General features: G+C 38.9%; 1 protein-coding gene across 9 annotated transcripts in view; it reads right to left on the bottom strand.

The window, feature by feature from the left end:
- Ptprk (protein tyrosine phosphatase receptor type K) overlaps positions 1 to 17,925 on the bottom strand; it is a 514,942-nt gene that overhangs the window by 95,622 nt on the left and 401,395 nt on the right. For all 9 annotated transcript variants that reach the window (XM_085842716.1, XM_085842715.1, XM_085842708.1 and 6 more), the window contains exons 11-12: positions 10,861 to 10,966; positions 1,425 to 1,698 (exon numbers count right to left, since the gene is read on the bottom strand). In XM_085842716.1, coding sequence (XP_085698842.1) covers positions 1,425 to 1,698; positions 10,861 to 10,966 — 380 coding nt within the window. The remainder of the gene's footprint in view (positions 1 to 1,424; positions 1,699 to 10,860; positions 10,967 to 17,925) is intronic.

Genomic DNA, 17,925 nt, shown 5'->3' with positions numbered 1-17,925 from the left:
AGAGAGAGAGAGAGAGAGAGAGAGAGAGGCAGAGACAGAGAGAGGTTAAGGAGAACACCAGGACTCTTTGCTCTCTACTTTCTGCATGAAGACTGATATGACTTCCTACTTACTCTTTCTGCCCTGTCTCCTGTTCCAGAGAAGTAACTCTCAACTGATAATGCAAACAAACCCTTTCTCTCTTAAACTGCTTCTGGCCAGGCATTTTTGGTCATAGCAGGTGGTGTGGATGGTAAAGAAGAGTGAGAAGAGTGGAGCCTCCTTAACTATGGACAGCCTTTGCATGTAGGCTATGTATTTAAAGGGTGTTGGGCATTTTTCTTTGCCATAACTCTACACTGGCCACACTGGGATGCAGAAAATTATAACTTGCATATAAAAGCAATACTCACATTCTCATGGCCCTCGTAGATATACACATTGGTTGTTTTCCAATTAAACTATTCTAAGAGCTAATATGACTCATACAATTGGTTGTCACAGGTGTCTCAGGTGTCACCTGACAGACTCAGTTATACATAAGCAACCATTTCCCACATAGCTCCAAGCCCAGCAAAATGCCTGTGTTCATCTGGATTTGAAAATTGTTCAAGTTTCTCTTCTCAACATATTCTTTTTACCCTACTGCCTTATCTAAAATAGAAATAAATAAATAAAAACAAAATAAGTCTTAGGAAAGAAAGTCTTTCAAAGGGAAACCAGCATGAGAGGAAAGGGCTAGGTTGTTTCTCACTTGTGCCCCGCTGAGCTCTCCTCTTCAATATTCATTTGGGATCAGCCCCAGTGTTCAAAAACAACTGTGTCCAAAATGGGAAAAGGAGGGGCAGCCAGGGACAGGGCCAGCCAACTTCAGTAATGGCTCAGCACCCAGCCTTAGCAGGCAGCCTTCTGTTTAGGTTCTGTCAGCTGGACAGTAGGCGTCCCATTACTTTGTAATCAGAGGATTGTTACTTGTTATTTATTATTTGGCTTGTACCCCCTGAAAAGCTTATAAGGCCTTTATTAGCCCAGTGTGGAACGCGCATTCTGTTTATCCTGAAGTAAATTTAATCTTTTGAAGCAGCCACTACTGAGCAAGTGAGGCAGAACAATGCAGGGAATTTACTGAGGGTGGAGTCCTGGCGGCAGCACACCCACCTTTTCAAATCACTTTGTTCACAGTTGCACTGTGGGCATTCCTGAAGAAAGCGCGAGCTGCAGCAGTTACTAGGAAACAGGAGTCCTGTGAAATGCTGCTGGCTCTCAGCCTCAGTCCTTCAGTCAACTTGCAAGAGCTGGCAACAGAAGCACTACACAACCATTTTCTTTCCCTTTGTTTTCTTTTTCAATTTTCTTTGACAAACGCCACTGAGTGTTTATAAAATATAGCCACAGCTTTACTTAAGATCAAGGGGGAAAAAAATCCAATCTGAGAGGAATCTCACCTTCTCCACACTGCTCATCGCTTGGAAATAGATGTTGTATCCTTTGCGGGGGGCCAGGGGAGGGTTCCAAAAGCCTTTATAGGTCCGGTTGTCACCCACGGTGAAGGGAGCCGGCTCGGGAAGATTCCCAGGGGGAAGTTCTGCAGCAAAGTAATAGGGTGCGCCCCCACTCAGGGCGTTCTGGTATGTAACCGGTACCTGGTAGCATTCCATGGCCCCTGCTTCACGCTTCGTTCGATGTGGGTGTAGCTGCTCCACAACAATTTGATAAGCACTTTGGGGGAAAGAAAGAAATGTTCACACTTAGTATCCAACATATTAAGATGTTTGGAGAAAGGAACAGGGGTTTCAGAGTGGGCAGGCGGCTTCCCAGTGCATGTAACCATCATTAAGCCCCTTTTCCATAAAATGGTGTCTCGCGAGTTCTGCTGCCCTCAGTAGCGAGAGCTTATCAAGGAACCAAGACAAGTAAGAAAAATCACCTTAAAATGGTTCACATTTTCAAAGACTGAAAATTAAGCCTCTCTAATAAGGACCTGGCTTTAACCAGAGTCATATCATAGATTAAGTTCTTTGTCTTAGTTTTTTGTTTTTTTTTAAATAGAAAAAGTTAACATTTTCTCGTGAAATTACATCAGGCAAGGCGCAGCTCCAAGGCCCAACAGAATGATGGCCTCCAGGAGGCATTGGAAGCTGCGGTCTGCAGTTGTCACAGGCTTGGACACTCGAGGCGCGCTGACAGGCTTCTCCACCTCCTGACCTCGCCTGCATCTCTACTGCCTCACAGCTATGCAGATCAGAAGCACAAGTGACATGCGACAGGGCGGGCACAGATGGACACAAATCTGTCCCCACAACAGAAATAGACTGGCTCCTTCTTCAGGGCTTGTTAATAATAAAATGTTACAAATTGGAGAGACAGATGGCATTTGGCCTTATTAAAACTCCAACCTGAATTGGGAATCCTTTTCTTAAATACATTAGAACTTTTCCACAACAGCTTTTATGTTGTAAGGTAAATGAAACCCCACAAATTTGAAATAAAGATTTCTGTGATCATTTATTTGTAAAGTCCTCAAATTCATATGTCAATAATATCCTTCCTTTGTGGAAAATGTCTCAAGTGAAAAATCTAGGTAAATATTGTCTAAAAGTTTGCCATTACTACTAATATATTTTCCATACTTTGAATGTACAAACAATTAATATATTTTAGAATTGTTGAAAACTGAAGGAAATTCACTGTGGCTTTTAAATTCAATGTGAATAAGTTGTGGGTAAGGTCTCTATGTAAAATCTTGAGACTTTAAGCAAATATACTTCATCTAGGACAGTGATTTGTGACTCCCACAGGGGTAACATATCAGATATCCTGCATGTCAGATATTTTTATTATGATTAATAACAGTAGGCAATGTACAGTTATGAAGAAGCAATGGAAATACTTCATGTTTGGGGGGCGTGGTTACCACAACATGACAACTGAATTGAAGGGCCCTGCACTAGGAAGGCTTCAAACCACTGTTCTAAAATGTGATCCAGGCTTTCTAGAGAGGGATGACAGCCAGTATTCAATAGATCTGTAGTAGGGTGGAAGATGCAAGACAGTGCTTTTGTTAAGGAATTTCCAGAGAGACCAAGAGAGAAAATCAAGTGTGCATCTAGGAGATTGAAAGAAATTCAGGGTTTAAAGCAAAATTCCAATTTAAATATAAGCCATTATACTTATAGCAAGAGACTCCACAGCCTCAAAGAAAAGATGATATTAAATTTAGAGTTTTACTTTCTTCTTTAATATTGAAGTTTCTGTTTGTTTTCCTGTTAAAGTACTGCTAACACGTCAAAAGGCTGCTACCTATTTCTTTTTCTTTTGAAAAAGGACATAGATGATATCAGTGGCAGAAACTGAGATTTGAGCTTGTGACCAAGGCAGACATCTGTTATTTTAGACTGTAGAAACTGTACCTCTGCCAAGTTGGGTCACCACGCTTGGAGCAAAGCTACTGACAAGATGCCTGATCTCTGCCTCCTCCAGGGGACAAGCATTTGTCTACTGTGGACAATACAGGAAGTAGCAAGCAGACAGACCCTGAAGACCCAAAGGGGAAAAGAACTTAGTTGCCATAAGCCATGCTAGGCAGACCTAATCCTTATTTTATTTTGAATTTATTATCCATAATTATATGTTATACACTTCTGTGCCCTGTGTATATAGCTACACAAAAATTAATAGATGTATTACACTCTCCAGAAAAATCTAAGCTTATGCACCTACTCCAACAAACAGTAATGGTGATTATCTATCTTAGCTAAATAATGGAAACTAATCTCTAAAAAACCCAACTTCTTAATTATCTCATACATCTCAAAAAAAAATCTAGTGTATGCTAACTCTTAATTCATTCCATTAATTTGACATATTTAACATTCTACTTTCATGGTTTTTCCATTTCAGTTAAATTCAGGAGCTATGCAACCCAGCCTGGGCCTCTCCAGACTTATGTGGAGCAAAGTAAACTGTTACTGGGGTAGAGAAGGGAAGAGCGTTAAGTTCATTCGGCACCTTAGAACCTTAAACCTGGCTCCAACTGAGATAAAAATCAACAGGCGAGACCAAGCTAAAGATTTCACATATGTCATTTAAAGAGAAAGTTTACAGAAGGGATGACTCTAGGAGGTGTATAAAATACGTAAATTTCCCACATTAACATGGGCTTTCATTTTAATGAATCTTTTATTTACTAATAAGGATTACCTACGAAATGAAGCACACCATTGTTACTACTACTGAAAACCCCAGGCAGAGAGATTTGAGGTCCTATTAAATTTTACATGTGCCTTATATTCTTCCTTCTTGTGTAATGACCAAATGTCTGGGACCCTGTCCATAGTTCACATGTGAAATCTTTTCAACCATAGGATGTGATATTTGGTGATGGAGGTCCGTGGAGAGCAACCAGGCTTAGATGAATCTCAGCAAGGGCTGCTTTGACCAGATTGGGTTTCCTAGACGTTGGAGCAATGAAAACTTAATGTATGTTTTTGAGGCCACTTGGGTTTTGTTATGAAAACCTAAGGTAGGTATATACATACTTTTTCTTCAGAAAGCTTGCCTCCAAGAATATTGTCTAGATTACTCTTTGTGCAATGACTGAAATAAGGTGGGAAACATTTACCTCCCTTTCCCACACACTCTGCCTCATCAAGAGAAGCATCTTCACTGCATTAAACTTAGTTCTGGGCCTGGGTATTTTTTAGTCTCAGCAATGTTTATTCCATAAACTTAATTTTATATTCAAGTGTGGTTTCAAATGGGATAATGGACATTTAACTAGGCATTTGTAGTATGAGCAAATCACTTTTTAATTTTTTTTTTTTCTGGTGAGGTTACTATTTAGAATATGCCCAAATATATTCACTTTTTGGTCTCAGATAAAAACATCTCTAATCCTTCAAAAGTTCTCAACAGGTTTGAGTAATGAAGATTTGCTTAATGAGCATCCTTGCTAGGAATTTACTTCTGTTCACTGCTTCACTGACTTTACTCAACAACAAAGCATTGAGCAGTTCTGCATAGGCACAGAGGATTCTGAAGTGAAAAAGTACTCCTCCCTCTCAACTTTCTATTTGCTTTTCTGTTTTTAAAATTGCCAGGCTCCTACTTTGTTGAAATGCTTTGTAATCCTCAAAAGTATGTAGCCCTCATATGTATAATATATGATAATATGCAATAATTCATAAATATGTTTAATATAGTATATACTTATTTAATATATTTAAGCATCTATTATATAATATAATAACCATATAATATTTATTTCATATGAAATCAAAATACTACCATCTTTAAGACTCCTCCATTTTGAACCTGTGAAGTTCACTGGGTTCGTGTGTAAAAGAAAGCGACTCATAAGTGCATTTCTCTGTCACTGTAACTCAGCTTCACACATCTTTTCCCTCCTTACAGTTAAACCAACCTCAAGTTGATTTCATTATTTCTCTTCTATGACATCACTGGAAATACCTTTCTGGAATAAAATAAATGTTGGGTTTATACCTGTCTGTGGTTTTCCTGCCAACATATTAGAACACTCCAAAGTGTCTTTCTAAGCAACAACACTGGCTGAAGTCTGTATAGCACTTTACTGTCATTAATGGAGCTTAACCCTTCATCAGTTCCCTGAGGCTAAGACCCCTGTGTGTCTATTTTTCCCTTTCTTAAGCACACCATGAAAGACTGGGGCTTACCTGTATTGTATTGACTATAACACAGTGAACTTAAAAAGTGTCTGCATGCAGTACAAAGTGCTATTGAAGCAAGTAAACATCACTACAATGAGAAATACCATAGATGCTCAGATAGAACTCTAAGCAACTGCTGAGAAAGGAGACATTTTCCCTTATTGTTCAGTTTGAGAGAGTGTGGCTCAAACACATATCCCAGTTTTTAAAATTAAAAATGCCGCCGGGCAGTAGTGGCGCACGCCTTTAATCCTAGCACTTGGGAGGCAGAGACAGGCAGATTTCTGAATTTGAGGCCAGCCTAGTCTATAGAGTGAGTTCCAGGACAGCCAGGACTATACAGAGAAACCCTGTCTTGAAAAACCAAAAAACAAAATTTTAAAATTAAAATGCCCACCCCTGAGGCATCAACTCTCTACAGGATTAGGCATATCCTCTCCTACTGAGGCTAGACAAGGCAGTCCTCTGCTTCATAGGTGCTGGGCCTCAGACAAGTCCAGGGATGCTCTTTGGTTGATGGCTCAGTCTCTGGGAGTTCCCAAAGGTCCAGGTTAGTTGATACTTTGGGTCTTCCTATGGGGTTGCCATCCCCTTCGGTTCCTTCAGTCCTTCCCCTAACTCTTCCATAGGGGTCCTTGGCCTCAGTCTAATGCTTGGCTGTGAGTATCTGCATCTGTCTCAGTCGGCTGTTGGTAGAGCCTCTCAGAGAACAGCTCTGCAACCCACCTACAAAACTTTTGACCCCAGATTGCTCCTGTCTAAACAAAATATAGGAACAAAAATGGAGCAAAGACACAAGGAAAGGCCAACCAGTGACCAGCCCAACTTGGTATCCATCTCAAAGGTGAGCACCCATCCCTGACATTATTACTGATACTATATTGTGCATGCTTTTGTTTCTTAAGGTTTATAATTATCAAATAGAATTTAACAATAGTTAAGTTTAAAACATTAGAAGAGATTGAGACGCTAATAATTCAAAATATTCCATAGTCTTTTAATATGTTTATTCATTTGTCACTCTTTCCTATTCATTTTCATTGGAAGTTTAAAATATTACTGATTAAATTAAAACTCGACATATGTGTTAGAATCTTCCTTTAAAACCCAAATATAATTTGTGTTTAAAAATTAAAAGTGAAATTGGCTTCCACAATAAAACTTAATTAAACACAGCTAAAAGTAATTCTTAGTTTTGTGGCACAGGACACAGGACAACTTCCCTTCCATTTCAAGGAGCAGAAGTGAATTCCGCTGTGGCTCAGAGAGTATGTGCCTTATACTGTGGACAGTTCCCTGATAAGATGCTTATCAGTATGGAGCTAGAATCAAAGCTGCATACAATTGTCTGCCATGAGATTTAACAACAATACAATTACCAAGTTAATCTGTGAGTGTGGCTATAGGTTTACGCTGCATAAAGTATTGGGGCAAGAAAAAAGCAAAGTAAACATCAGTACATACATCATTTCATATTTTAAGAATCTATCCTTAAAGCTGCAGGAGACAGACACTCATCTCTAAAGTATCAGAGTCACATGAAAACAGATTTCCCAGATCCTTCCCCAATGAGACGGGGCTTGTTCTATCCTATTGCCAGCATTCTGAAAGTTGGAAGAGTTCCGGTACTCGTTTTTCCTGATGGCCAAGGATTCCAGACTCTCTGTTTATTCACTCCTAATACGTAAAAGCCGTTCTCTTATGTTTTTCCTTCTCTCTATGTAAGAGTTATCGGGCTATCAAATCACCAAACTCAAAATCCCGGCATTAGCTTAAATAAGCCCTCACTCCCTGTACTCTTTCCTCATCTTTCAGCGGGCAATTTTGTCTCAGTTTTGCCCTTCATCCTACAAGTCAGACTCTATCCTTTAAACTGGGATTAATATTAACCTGAATCCCTGTCTTTTATCTCTTTTGCTCTCACTATTTCCAATATGGACTATTCATTCGAAGCTACAAGGACTCCTGTGATCTACATGCCATACACATTCGAGGGCTTCCTCATCCTCTTTACAGAGTTAATATAAAGTTAATGTATTTCTGTCTTGAGTGCTTCCCTATGAGTATAGTCTTCTAGGTCCAATTCAGACTTCCTTTGAGGTGGAGGGAATGGCTGGAGAAGTCATAATTACACCACATTCTCTTTAAAAGAAAGTCCATTTGTTGTAGATTTGGGACAAATGGACTGTGAAATGTAAGCCAATAAACACTAACAGTATTACAGGAAGGGAAGATAGACCCAATATTCAGGATTAATGACTGAGGACGAGTGGGATGTTTTCAGGTTTAGCTGGAGGTCAAGAGATCTGATATTTTGTGAAGACACAACGTAGAACAGCAGTAACATTTACAGCAGAGGGGGTAACCAAGCCTCAAGAAATTAAGCAGGAAGTAAATACTTTACGGGAAAGTCGAAATGACATGATGGGATCCAAGAAATGATTTATAGAATCAGACCACAGACTCAGTGCTAGGAAAATTGATCACCCCATCACATGAGACTCTGACTTTAAAGCCATTAGGACACTGGACTACCTCAGAATCAGACCCCAGTGTCTTGCATGCATGGTTGGAAGGAGAGAAGTTGTCAGTGGGGAAGAAGGTACTACTGGACTAAAGGATTCCAAAAGCAAGGGAGGGAAAGTCCAAACCCAGCAAATGCCAAACTGCTGTGCTGTCTACTTAAGTGTATGTAGCTCTGCCTGCTGGCTCCACCTGCAGGCGCTCCGGGCAAATGCTGCTAAATAAAGATGGCCTTGACTGAATTAACATGTTGGTTCTCTTACTCTTCTTCCCTTTTAGGAACGTTCACTTACTAACTTTGGCAAATGCTCATATTAACTTATTTCTTATTCGAATAGCCTATTTTACAAAGTCACTTTTCTGTTTGTGTATATGTTTTTGAGTGTGGCATATATGCAAGTGTACACCCGTATTCGTGCATGTAGAGGCCAGAAGAGGATGTTGAGTTCTTTCCTTTATTACTCTCCACCTTATTTTTGGATAGGGTCCCTCGTTGACCCCAAGGCATGCTATGTCAGCCATGCTGGCTGGACAAAGAGCTCCTGGGATTGGCCCAGGAGCTATAGTACCCAATTCCGGTACTATAGGCAAATATAGTATTACTTGGCTTGCACAGGGTTTATTGGCCAGTTATTCAAAATTACATCCTCTTGTGTGCACAGCAGGCAGTCTTACCTACCAAATGATGTCTCCAGTCCTTCAACTTGTTTTCTGAGAACTACTCATCTGTACTGTATAATTTGGAGTGCCTAGCCAGTGGGCTCAATTCCAGGAAAGGTTACATGTGTTGCTAACAAATACAATGAGGTACATTTCCATGCCAGGGAAAGATAAATGAGTATTAAGAATTATTTTTGTATAGTTGCTGGTTTAGACCATATGAATTCTCAGTAATTAGAAATCATGCATACATAAAGGCAAGCAGAACAGAAGAAAGTCGTTCAATCAAACCCATAGAAAATACACAGAATTCCTGAGCACTGTCAATTAGCTCAGGATCTACATGATAGAATGACCCCTGATACCCTAAGAAACCTGGGAAGAGACACGGTATTGTGTTATGGTCAGTGTATCTTTAATTTATAATCTTAAGATGGGTGACAGGCACTTCATAAATGGTCAAAATTTGCAGAAAAACTTTGATTAAGTGAACAAAGGGTCATATAAGTTATACAGCACAGCTGGACAATAATAGTGATAATAATACCTGAAGAAAAAGAAGGCTTCACTTAACATTTTTAGGGATTTCAAATAGTTTTGAAATTTATTTGTTTATTTATTTTTGCTTTGCTGACTTTTTTTTTTTTTTTTTTGAATGTGTGTCTGTGTATGCAGTGCTCGGGGATGCCAGAGAAAATATCATATTTCCTGTGACAGGAGTTTTAGATATTTGTGAGTCAACATGTGGATGCTAGGGGTTGAACCAGGTTCTTCTAAAGGGCAGTTAGTGCTCTTTGCACTGAGCCATCTCTCCAGACCAAGGCAAACTTTAAAAGAGAAATACAGCTCCCTGGAATCCTCTTAAACATCAGGACCTGATTAAATGCCTATGATGTAAGTTTTGTCCCTACTAGGGACATGTGAATGGCAATGAATCCGTGTCAACCGAGAAGGACACCAAACCCAGCTGAATGAGACATTTTCTACTCCTCTTCATATCAGCAATCAAAATGATCTGGAGATCGATTCATGAACAGCACTGCATACTGACTTTAGATGTTCAAGTAGTTGATGTTCCAGAGCATCTGTTACAGGCACACTAGCGACCTTTCTCTCTTGTTCTGTGATGTGGTGGTGCACTGAATTTTAGCTAGATGGGGATTGCAAGTTTTCTTTGTAACTCATGTTCATCAACATAATTTTTATTCATGAAAAAATACTGTACAACTCTGATGACAAAAGACATCACTTTCTGTACGTCAAGGATCTTGGTTTTACATACAGAACAGAGACTGATCTGCTTTCGAAAGGATTTATAAGCAGCACAAAACTCAATCCTGGTGTCGGATGTGCCTTACCTTTATACCTATATGGTTTTCTTATTAATATTGATTAACAAAATGCCCACATAGCTACTGGTTTCAATCAGAATTTTGAAGATTCATCTGTAGTTGTTCAAAATATAAAAAGCTGAAATAATTTTATAAACCTCTAAAAAATGACATGGACAAGTATATTTTTTGACATGGATCAGATTTTTTATTGGAGTGAATAGCAGTAGTAGGTAATAGGAGAGACTTTAATATTAAAAGATAAAGGAACCAGTATGCTGAGCTTTATTATGAAATTTCTGATAATTTAAGAGCTGAAAGGCCACGGGGGCTTGATCTGCTTTTATTCTTCTGCATTCCTTTCAAAATCCTCACGTGATTTTGGTCTCTCATGTGAAATTACTCATAAGAGATATACAGAGTTGGACAAGAATTACTTCCTCAGATTATTTGACAAATACCTTCAAGGTACAGATCCTAGTAGAGAAAGTGAAACGAAACAGAATACAGACAGCAATAGTCTTAGATGGGACAGAAACGCCCTTGGAAGTCCCCTCTTAACTACAGGTCTATTTGTAATCTTTGTTCAAGTGAATAACCATACCATAGGAAGAAAACAACCATAGGAAGAAACTTCTCCCACTGGCAGCTTTTCCTTTTGACCATTCCCACCCCCTTACCTGATAGGAGCACCTTTGGCTTGTGCAGGCCTCAATAGTACTGTGATGGTGGTGGCAGTTTCATTCAGAGAGGCATCAACTCCTTCATAGTCAGGTAAGCTTGGAGCTGAAAAAGAGATCAACGAGGCGAAGCGAAAGTTCAATTGACTCATAGCGACATATTATAGGTTGCTATGAATAAATGATTTCCCTTAAGGGGAAATCAATTTAATTCCTAATTAACTGCAGTGAACCTTATTTTATGGCATGACACAGAACCTTGACCCTAGCAGAAGAAGCTAGAAAGAGGACGTTGTTGGATTTTAAAAAGCTGTCTGGGGACTTGCACTCATATTCAAAAAACTTTGGGTAGATACTTTGATTTCAGCTTCTCAAGGTCTTTAACTCAGCAAGGAAGGGGTGGGACTGGAGGAGGAGACTCAGCCCTAGCTGTGGAGTCACACATGAAGGCCTGGGCTGTGCACGCCTGCAGGGAGCTATGGGCAGCCTGGTGGTTACAGCCATTCATTTTAAATAAGCCAAAAAAAAAAGGTCCAATATCATCATTGGACCAGTTTCATGTGACCACAAAGGAAACATAATTGTTAGCTCTGGTGAACTAGAAAGAAAATTATAGTTTTCAGTTGCCAAGAGTTAGTACATTAATTCACAAATAGTTGAACACACATTTTCAAAATATCGGATAGTGTTTAATTGTGATCTGGGAGTTTGCTAACCTTGAATGGGAAGGAATTTCAGTTAGTTTGCACCATGTAGAAAGATGTTTAAGGGAATGAGATCTATTAAAACAGGTAGATTATCAGTTATGCTTGAAAAGTCAAGTGATACTTTAAAACAAAAAAAGCATCCATTCATTGAATGCTTGCTAAAAGAAAACATATACAAAGTTGTATCATTATGATATAGACATGAAGACATAACACAGGTCCTGACATGGAATCAGAATTAAAAGATAACATTTTGTGAAGCCGAAGAGTATAAATAGAAAATATATACTCAGTAAACTCAAATATTCAAAAGATACACACAGTTAATTTGGCAAGAGTAGTACACTTTTATACAAATTAATAAGTATTTGTATGAGTGTTTTGCCCAAATGAATGTGCACCACATGCATGCTTGTACCTGTAGAAGTCATGAGACTGTATCTGATCTGCAGAAAATAGAGTTACAAATGGTTATGGGATACTGTCTGGGTTCAGGGAATCCACTGGAAGACTAGCTAATGCTGTTAACCACTGAGCCAAAACTCCAGCATCTTCCTAAATTAATATTATAAATGCAGAGGGAAAAACAAATACTAGACTAAAGGGGTAGAGAGCTATGCATTATCTTAAAATTTCAACCACCTCACAATAAGTTCAAATCATAATAACAGGAATTGTATTTTTCTTTTGTTTGTTTATTTGTTTTATTAGATATTTTCTTTATTTACATTTCAAGTGTTATTCCCTTTCCTGGTTTCCCCTCCGAAAACACCCTATCCTCTTCCTCCTCCCCACTGCTCACCAATCCATCCACACCTGCTTCCTGTCCCTGGCAATTCTCTATGGGGCATAGAGCCTTCACAGGACCAAGGGCCTCTCCTCCCTTTGATGACTGACAAAGCCATCCTCTGCTACATATGCAGCTGGAGCCATGAGTCCCACTGTGTGTACTCTTTGGTTGGTGCTTTAGACCCTGGGAGCTCTGGGGGTATTGGTTCGTTCATATTGTTGTTCGTTCTATGGGGCTGCAAATCCCATCAGCTGCTTAGGTCCTTTCTCTAGTTCCTCCATTGGGGACACTGTGTACAGTCCAATGGTTGACTGAGAGCATCCACATCTGTATTTGTCAGGCACTGGTAAAGCCCCTCAGGAGACAGCTATATCAATCTCCTGTCCTCAAGCACTTGTTGGCATCCATCATAGTGTCTGGGTTGGGTGACTGTATATGGGATGGATTCCCAGGTGGGGCAGTCTCTGAATGGCATTTCCTTCAATCTCTACTCCACACTTTGTCTCTGTAACTCCTCCCAGAGGTATTTTGTTCTCCCTTATAAGGAGGGCCGAAGTATCCACAGTTTGGTCTTCCTTCTTCTTGGCCTTCTTGTGGTCTGGGAATTGGGTCTTCAGTATTCTGAGCTTCTGGGCTAATATCCACTTATCAGTGAGTGAATAACATGTGTGTTCTTTTGTGATTGGGTTACCTCACTCAGGATGATATCCTCCAGATCCATCAATTTGCCTAAGAATTTCATAAATTAATTGTTTTTAATAGCTGAGTAGTATTCCATTCTGTAAATGGACCACATTTTCTGTATCCATTCCTCTGTTGAGGGACATCTGGGTTCTTTCCAGCATCTGGCTATTACAAATAAGGCTGCTATGAACATAGTGGAGCATGTGTCCTTATTACATGTTGGAGCATCTTCTGGATATATGCCCAGGAGTGGTATTGCTGGGTTCTCAGGTCCAATTTTCTAAGGAACTGCCAGACTGATTTCCAGAATGATTGTACCAGCTGGCAATCCCACCAGCAATGGAGGAGTGTTCCACTTTCTCCACATCCGCACCATCACCTGCTGTCACCTGAGTTTTTGATCTTAGCCGTTATGACTGGTGTGAGGTTGAAACTCAGGGTTGTTTTGATTTACATTTCCCTGATGACTAAGGATGTTTAACATTTATTTAGGTGCTTCTCAACCATTCACTATTATGCAGTTGAGAATTCTTTGTTGAGCTCTGCACCCATTTTTAATAGGGATATTTGGTTCTCTGGATGCTAACTTCTTGAATTCTTTGCATATATTGGATATTAGCCCTCTATCGGATGAAGTATTGGTAAAGATCTTTTCCCAATCTGTTGGTTGCCGTTTTGTCCTATTGACAGTGTTGTTTGCCATACAGAAGCTTTGCAATTTTATGAGGTCCCATTTGTCAATTCTTGATTGTAGAGCACAAGCTATTGGTGTTCTTCTGTTCAGGAAAATTTCCCCTGTGCCCATGTGGTTAGGGCTCTTCCCCACTTTCTTTTCTCTTAGTTTCAGTGTATCTGGTTTTACGTGGAGGTCCTTGATCCACTTGGATTTGAGCTTTGTACAAGGAGATAAGAATGGGTCAATTTGCATTCTTCTACATGCTAACAGACAGACAGTTGAGCCAGCACCATTTGTTGAAAATGCTGTCCTTATTCCACTGGATGGTTTTGGCTCCTTTGTCAAAGATCAAGTGAATATATGTATTTGGGTTCATTTCTGGGTCTTCAATTCTATTCCATTGATCTACCTGCCTGTCTCTGTACCAATACCAGGCCATTTTTATCACAATTGCTCTGTAGTATAGCTTGAGGTCCGGGATAGAGATTCCACCAGAAATTCTTTTATTGTTGAGAATAGTTTTTGCTATCCTAGGTTTTTTTTTGTTAATCCAGATGAATTTGCAAATTGTTCATTCTATCTCTTTGTAGAATTGAGTTGGAATTTTGATGACAATTGCATTGAATCTGTAGATTGCTTTTGGCAAGATGGACATTTTTACCATATTAGTCCTGCCAATCCATGAACATGGAAGATTCTTTCATCTTCTCAGATCTTTTTCGATTTCTTTCTTCAGAGACTCGAAGTTCTTGTCATATCGATCTTTCACTTGCTTAGTAAGAGTCACACCAAGGTATTTTATATTATTTGAAACTATTTGAAGGGTGTTGTTTCCCTAATTTCGTTCTCAGCCTTTTTATCCTTTGAGTAGAAGAAGGCCACTGATCTGTTTGAGTTAGTTTTGTATTCAGCTACTTTGCTGAAGTTGTTTATCAGGTTCAGGAGTTCTCTGGGGGAATTTTTGGGGTCACTTATGTATACTATCATTTTATCTGCAAATAGTAATATTTGCCATCTTCCTTTCTAATTTGTATCCCTTTGACCTCCTTTTGTTGTCTAATTGCTCTAGGTAGGACTTTGAGTAGAATATTGAACAAGTAGGGAGAGAGTGGGCAGCCTTGTCTAGTCCCTGATTTTAGTGGGATTGCTTCCAGCTTCTCACCATTTACTTTGATGTTGACTACTGGTTTGCTGTGTATTGCTTTTACTATGTTTAGGTATGGGCCTTGAATTCCTGAATTTTCCAAGACTTTTATCAGGAAGTGGCATTAGATTTTGTCAAATGTTTTCTCAGAATCTATTGAAATGATCATATGATTTTTTGCTTTGAGTTTGTTTCTATAGTGGATTACGTTGATCGTTTTCTGTATATTGAACCCATGCCTCAACCCCTGGGATGAGGCCTACTTGATCATGAGGAATGATCTTTTTGATGTGTTCTTGGTTTGCGAGAGTTTTATGGAGTATTTTTACATCATTATTCATAAGGGAAATTGGTCTGAAGTTTTCCTTTTTTTCGTTGGGCCTTTGTGTGGTTTAGGTATCAGAGTAATTGTGGCTTCATAGAAGGAGTTGGGTAGAGTTCCTCCTGTTTTTATTTTATGGAATAATTTGAGGAGTATTGGTAATAGGTTTTCTTTGAAGGTCTGATAGAACTCTGTACAAAACCCATCTGGTCCTTTTTTTTTTTTTTTGGATGGGAGACTATTGATGACTGTTTCTATTTGTTTAGGGGATATGGGACTGTTTAGATGATTTATCTGATCCTGATTTAAATTTGGTATCTGGTATCTGTCTAGAAAATTGTCCATTTTATCCAGATTTTTCAGTTTTATTGAGTATAGATTTTGTAGTAGTATTTGATGATTTTTTTGAATTTCCTCGGTTTTTGTTGTTGTATCTTCCTTTTCATTTCTGATTTTGTTAATTTGTGTACAGTCTCTGTTCCCTTTGCTTAATCTCGCCAAGGGTTTATCTCTCTTGTTGATTTTCTCAAAGAACCACCGGCTTGTGGTTTTGTTGATTCTTTGTATGGTTCTTTTTGTTTCTACTTGCTTGATTTCATCCCTGAGTTTGATTATTTCCTGCTGTCTACTCCTCTTGGGCGTGCTTATTTCTTTCTGTTTTAGAGCTTTAAGGTGTGCTGTTAAACTGCTAGTATACGCTCTCTCTACTTTCTTTTGGAAGGCATTCAGAACTATGAGTTTTCCTCTTAGCACTGCTTTCATTGCGTCCCATAAGTTTTAGTATGTTGTGCCTTCATTTTCATTAAATTCTATGTATTGTAAGGTCTAGGCCTACAAGTGAATACTCACACTTGCAAGCTTTTGTTGTACAGACCTTGTTCCTTTTTTTTTTTTTTCAAAGATTTATTTATTTATTATATGAAGTACACTGTAGCTGTCTTCAGACATTCCAGAAGAGGGCGCCAGATCTTGTTGCGGATGGTTGTGAGCCACCATGTGGTTGCTGGGATTTGAACTCTGGACCTTTGGAAGAGCAGTCGGGTGCTCTTACCCACTGAGCCATCTCACCAGCCCTTCATTAAATTCTAAAACGTCCTTAAATTTTTAATTTCTTTTTGACCAAATTATCATTGAGCAGAGCATTGTTCAACTTCCATGAGTATGTGGAATTTCTGTTTTTTTTCTTGCTATTGAAGATCAGTCTTATCCGTAGTGATCTGATAGAATGCAAGGGATTATTTCAATTTTCTTATACCTGTTGAGGTCCAATTTGTAACCGATCATATGGTCAGTTTTGGAGACGGTACCATGAGGTGCTGAGAAAAACGTATATTCTTTTGTTTTAGGATGAAATGTTCTATAGATATCTTTTAAATCTACTTGGTCCAAACCTTCTGTTAGTTTCACTGTGTCTCTCTTTAGTTTCTATTTCTCTGATCTGTCCATTGATGAAAGTGGTGTTCAAGTCTCCTACTATTATTGTGTGAGGTACAATGTGTGCTTTGAGCTTTAGTAAAGTTTTTGTTTGTTTGTTTGTTTTGTTTATGTGTTTGTTTTTTGTTTTTTAATGCATGTATGTGCCCTTGCATTTGGAGCATAGATGTTCAGAGTTGAGAGTTCTTCCAGGTAGATTTTTCCTTTGATGAATATGAACTGTTCTTCCTTACACTTTATGATGTCTTATGTTTGAAAATAGACTTTATCTGATATTAGAATGGCTACTCTAGCTTGTTTCCTTGAACCATTTGCTTGGAAAATTGTTTTCCATCCCTCTTCTTTGAGGTAGTGTTTGTCTTTGACACTGAGGTGCGTGTACTGTATACAGCAAAATGTTGGGTCCTTTTTATGTATCCAGTCTGTTAGTCTTTGTCTTTTTACTGGGGAATTGAGTCCATTGATGTTAAAAGATATTAAGGAATAGCGATTGTTGCTCCCCGTTATCATTGATGTTATTTTTTTGTTTGTGTGGTTATCTTCTTTTGGGTTTGTTGAAAGAAGATTATTTTCTTGCTTTTTATAAGGGTATGTTTTCCCTCCTTCCTTATTCTTTGGAGGGCTGGACTTGTGAAAAGATATTGTGAAAATTTGGATTTGTCATGGAACTTCTTGGTTTCACCATCTATGGTAATTGAAAGTTTTGGGGGGTATAGTAGTCTGGGTTGGCATTTCTGTTCTCTTAGGATCTGTTTTAGATCTGCCCAGGATCTTCTAGCTTTCAGTCTCTGGTGAGAATTCTGGTGTAATTCTGATAAGTCGGCCTTTATGTTACTTGACCTTTTTCCCTTTCTGCTTTTAATATTCTTTCTTTGTTTAGTGAGTTTGGTGTTTTGATTATTATATGACAGGAGGAATTTCTTTTCTGGTCCACTCTATTTGAAGTTCTGTAGGCTTCTTGTATGGACATGGGCATCTCTTTCTTTAGGTTAGGGAAGTTTTCTTCTATAATTTTGTTGAAGATATTTACTGGTCCTCTAACTTGGGATCTTCACTCTCTTCTATACCTACTTCTCAATGTGTCCTGGACTTCCTGGATGTTTTGAGTTAGGAGTGTTTTGCATTTCGCATTTTTTTCGACTGCTGTGTTATTGTATCCTATGGAATCTTTTGCACCTGAGATTCTCACTTCTATCTCTTGTATTCTGTTGATGATGCGTGCATCTATGTCTCCTAGACTCTTTCTTAGGTTTTCTATCTCCAGGGTTGTTTTCATTCGTGATTTCTTTATTGTTTCTATTACCATTT

The sequence above is a fragment of the Mus caroli genome, unplaced genomic scaffold (assembly GCF_978045245.1).
Source record: "Mus caroli unplaced genomic scaffold, Mus_caroli_1 scaffold_9, whole genome shotgun sequence".
Classification (NCBI taxonomy): Eukaryota; Metazoa; Chordata; class Mammalia; order Rodentia; family Muridae; genus Mus; species Mus caroli.
This window is presented reverse-complemented; position numbering and strand designations above follow the sequence as displayed.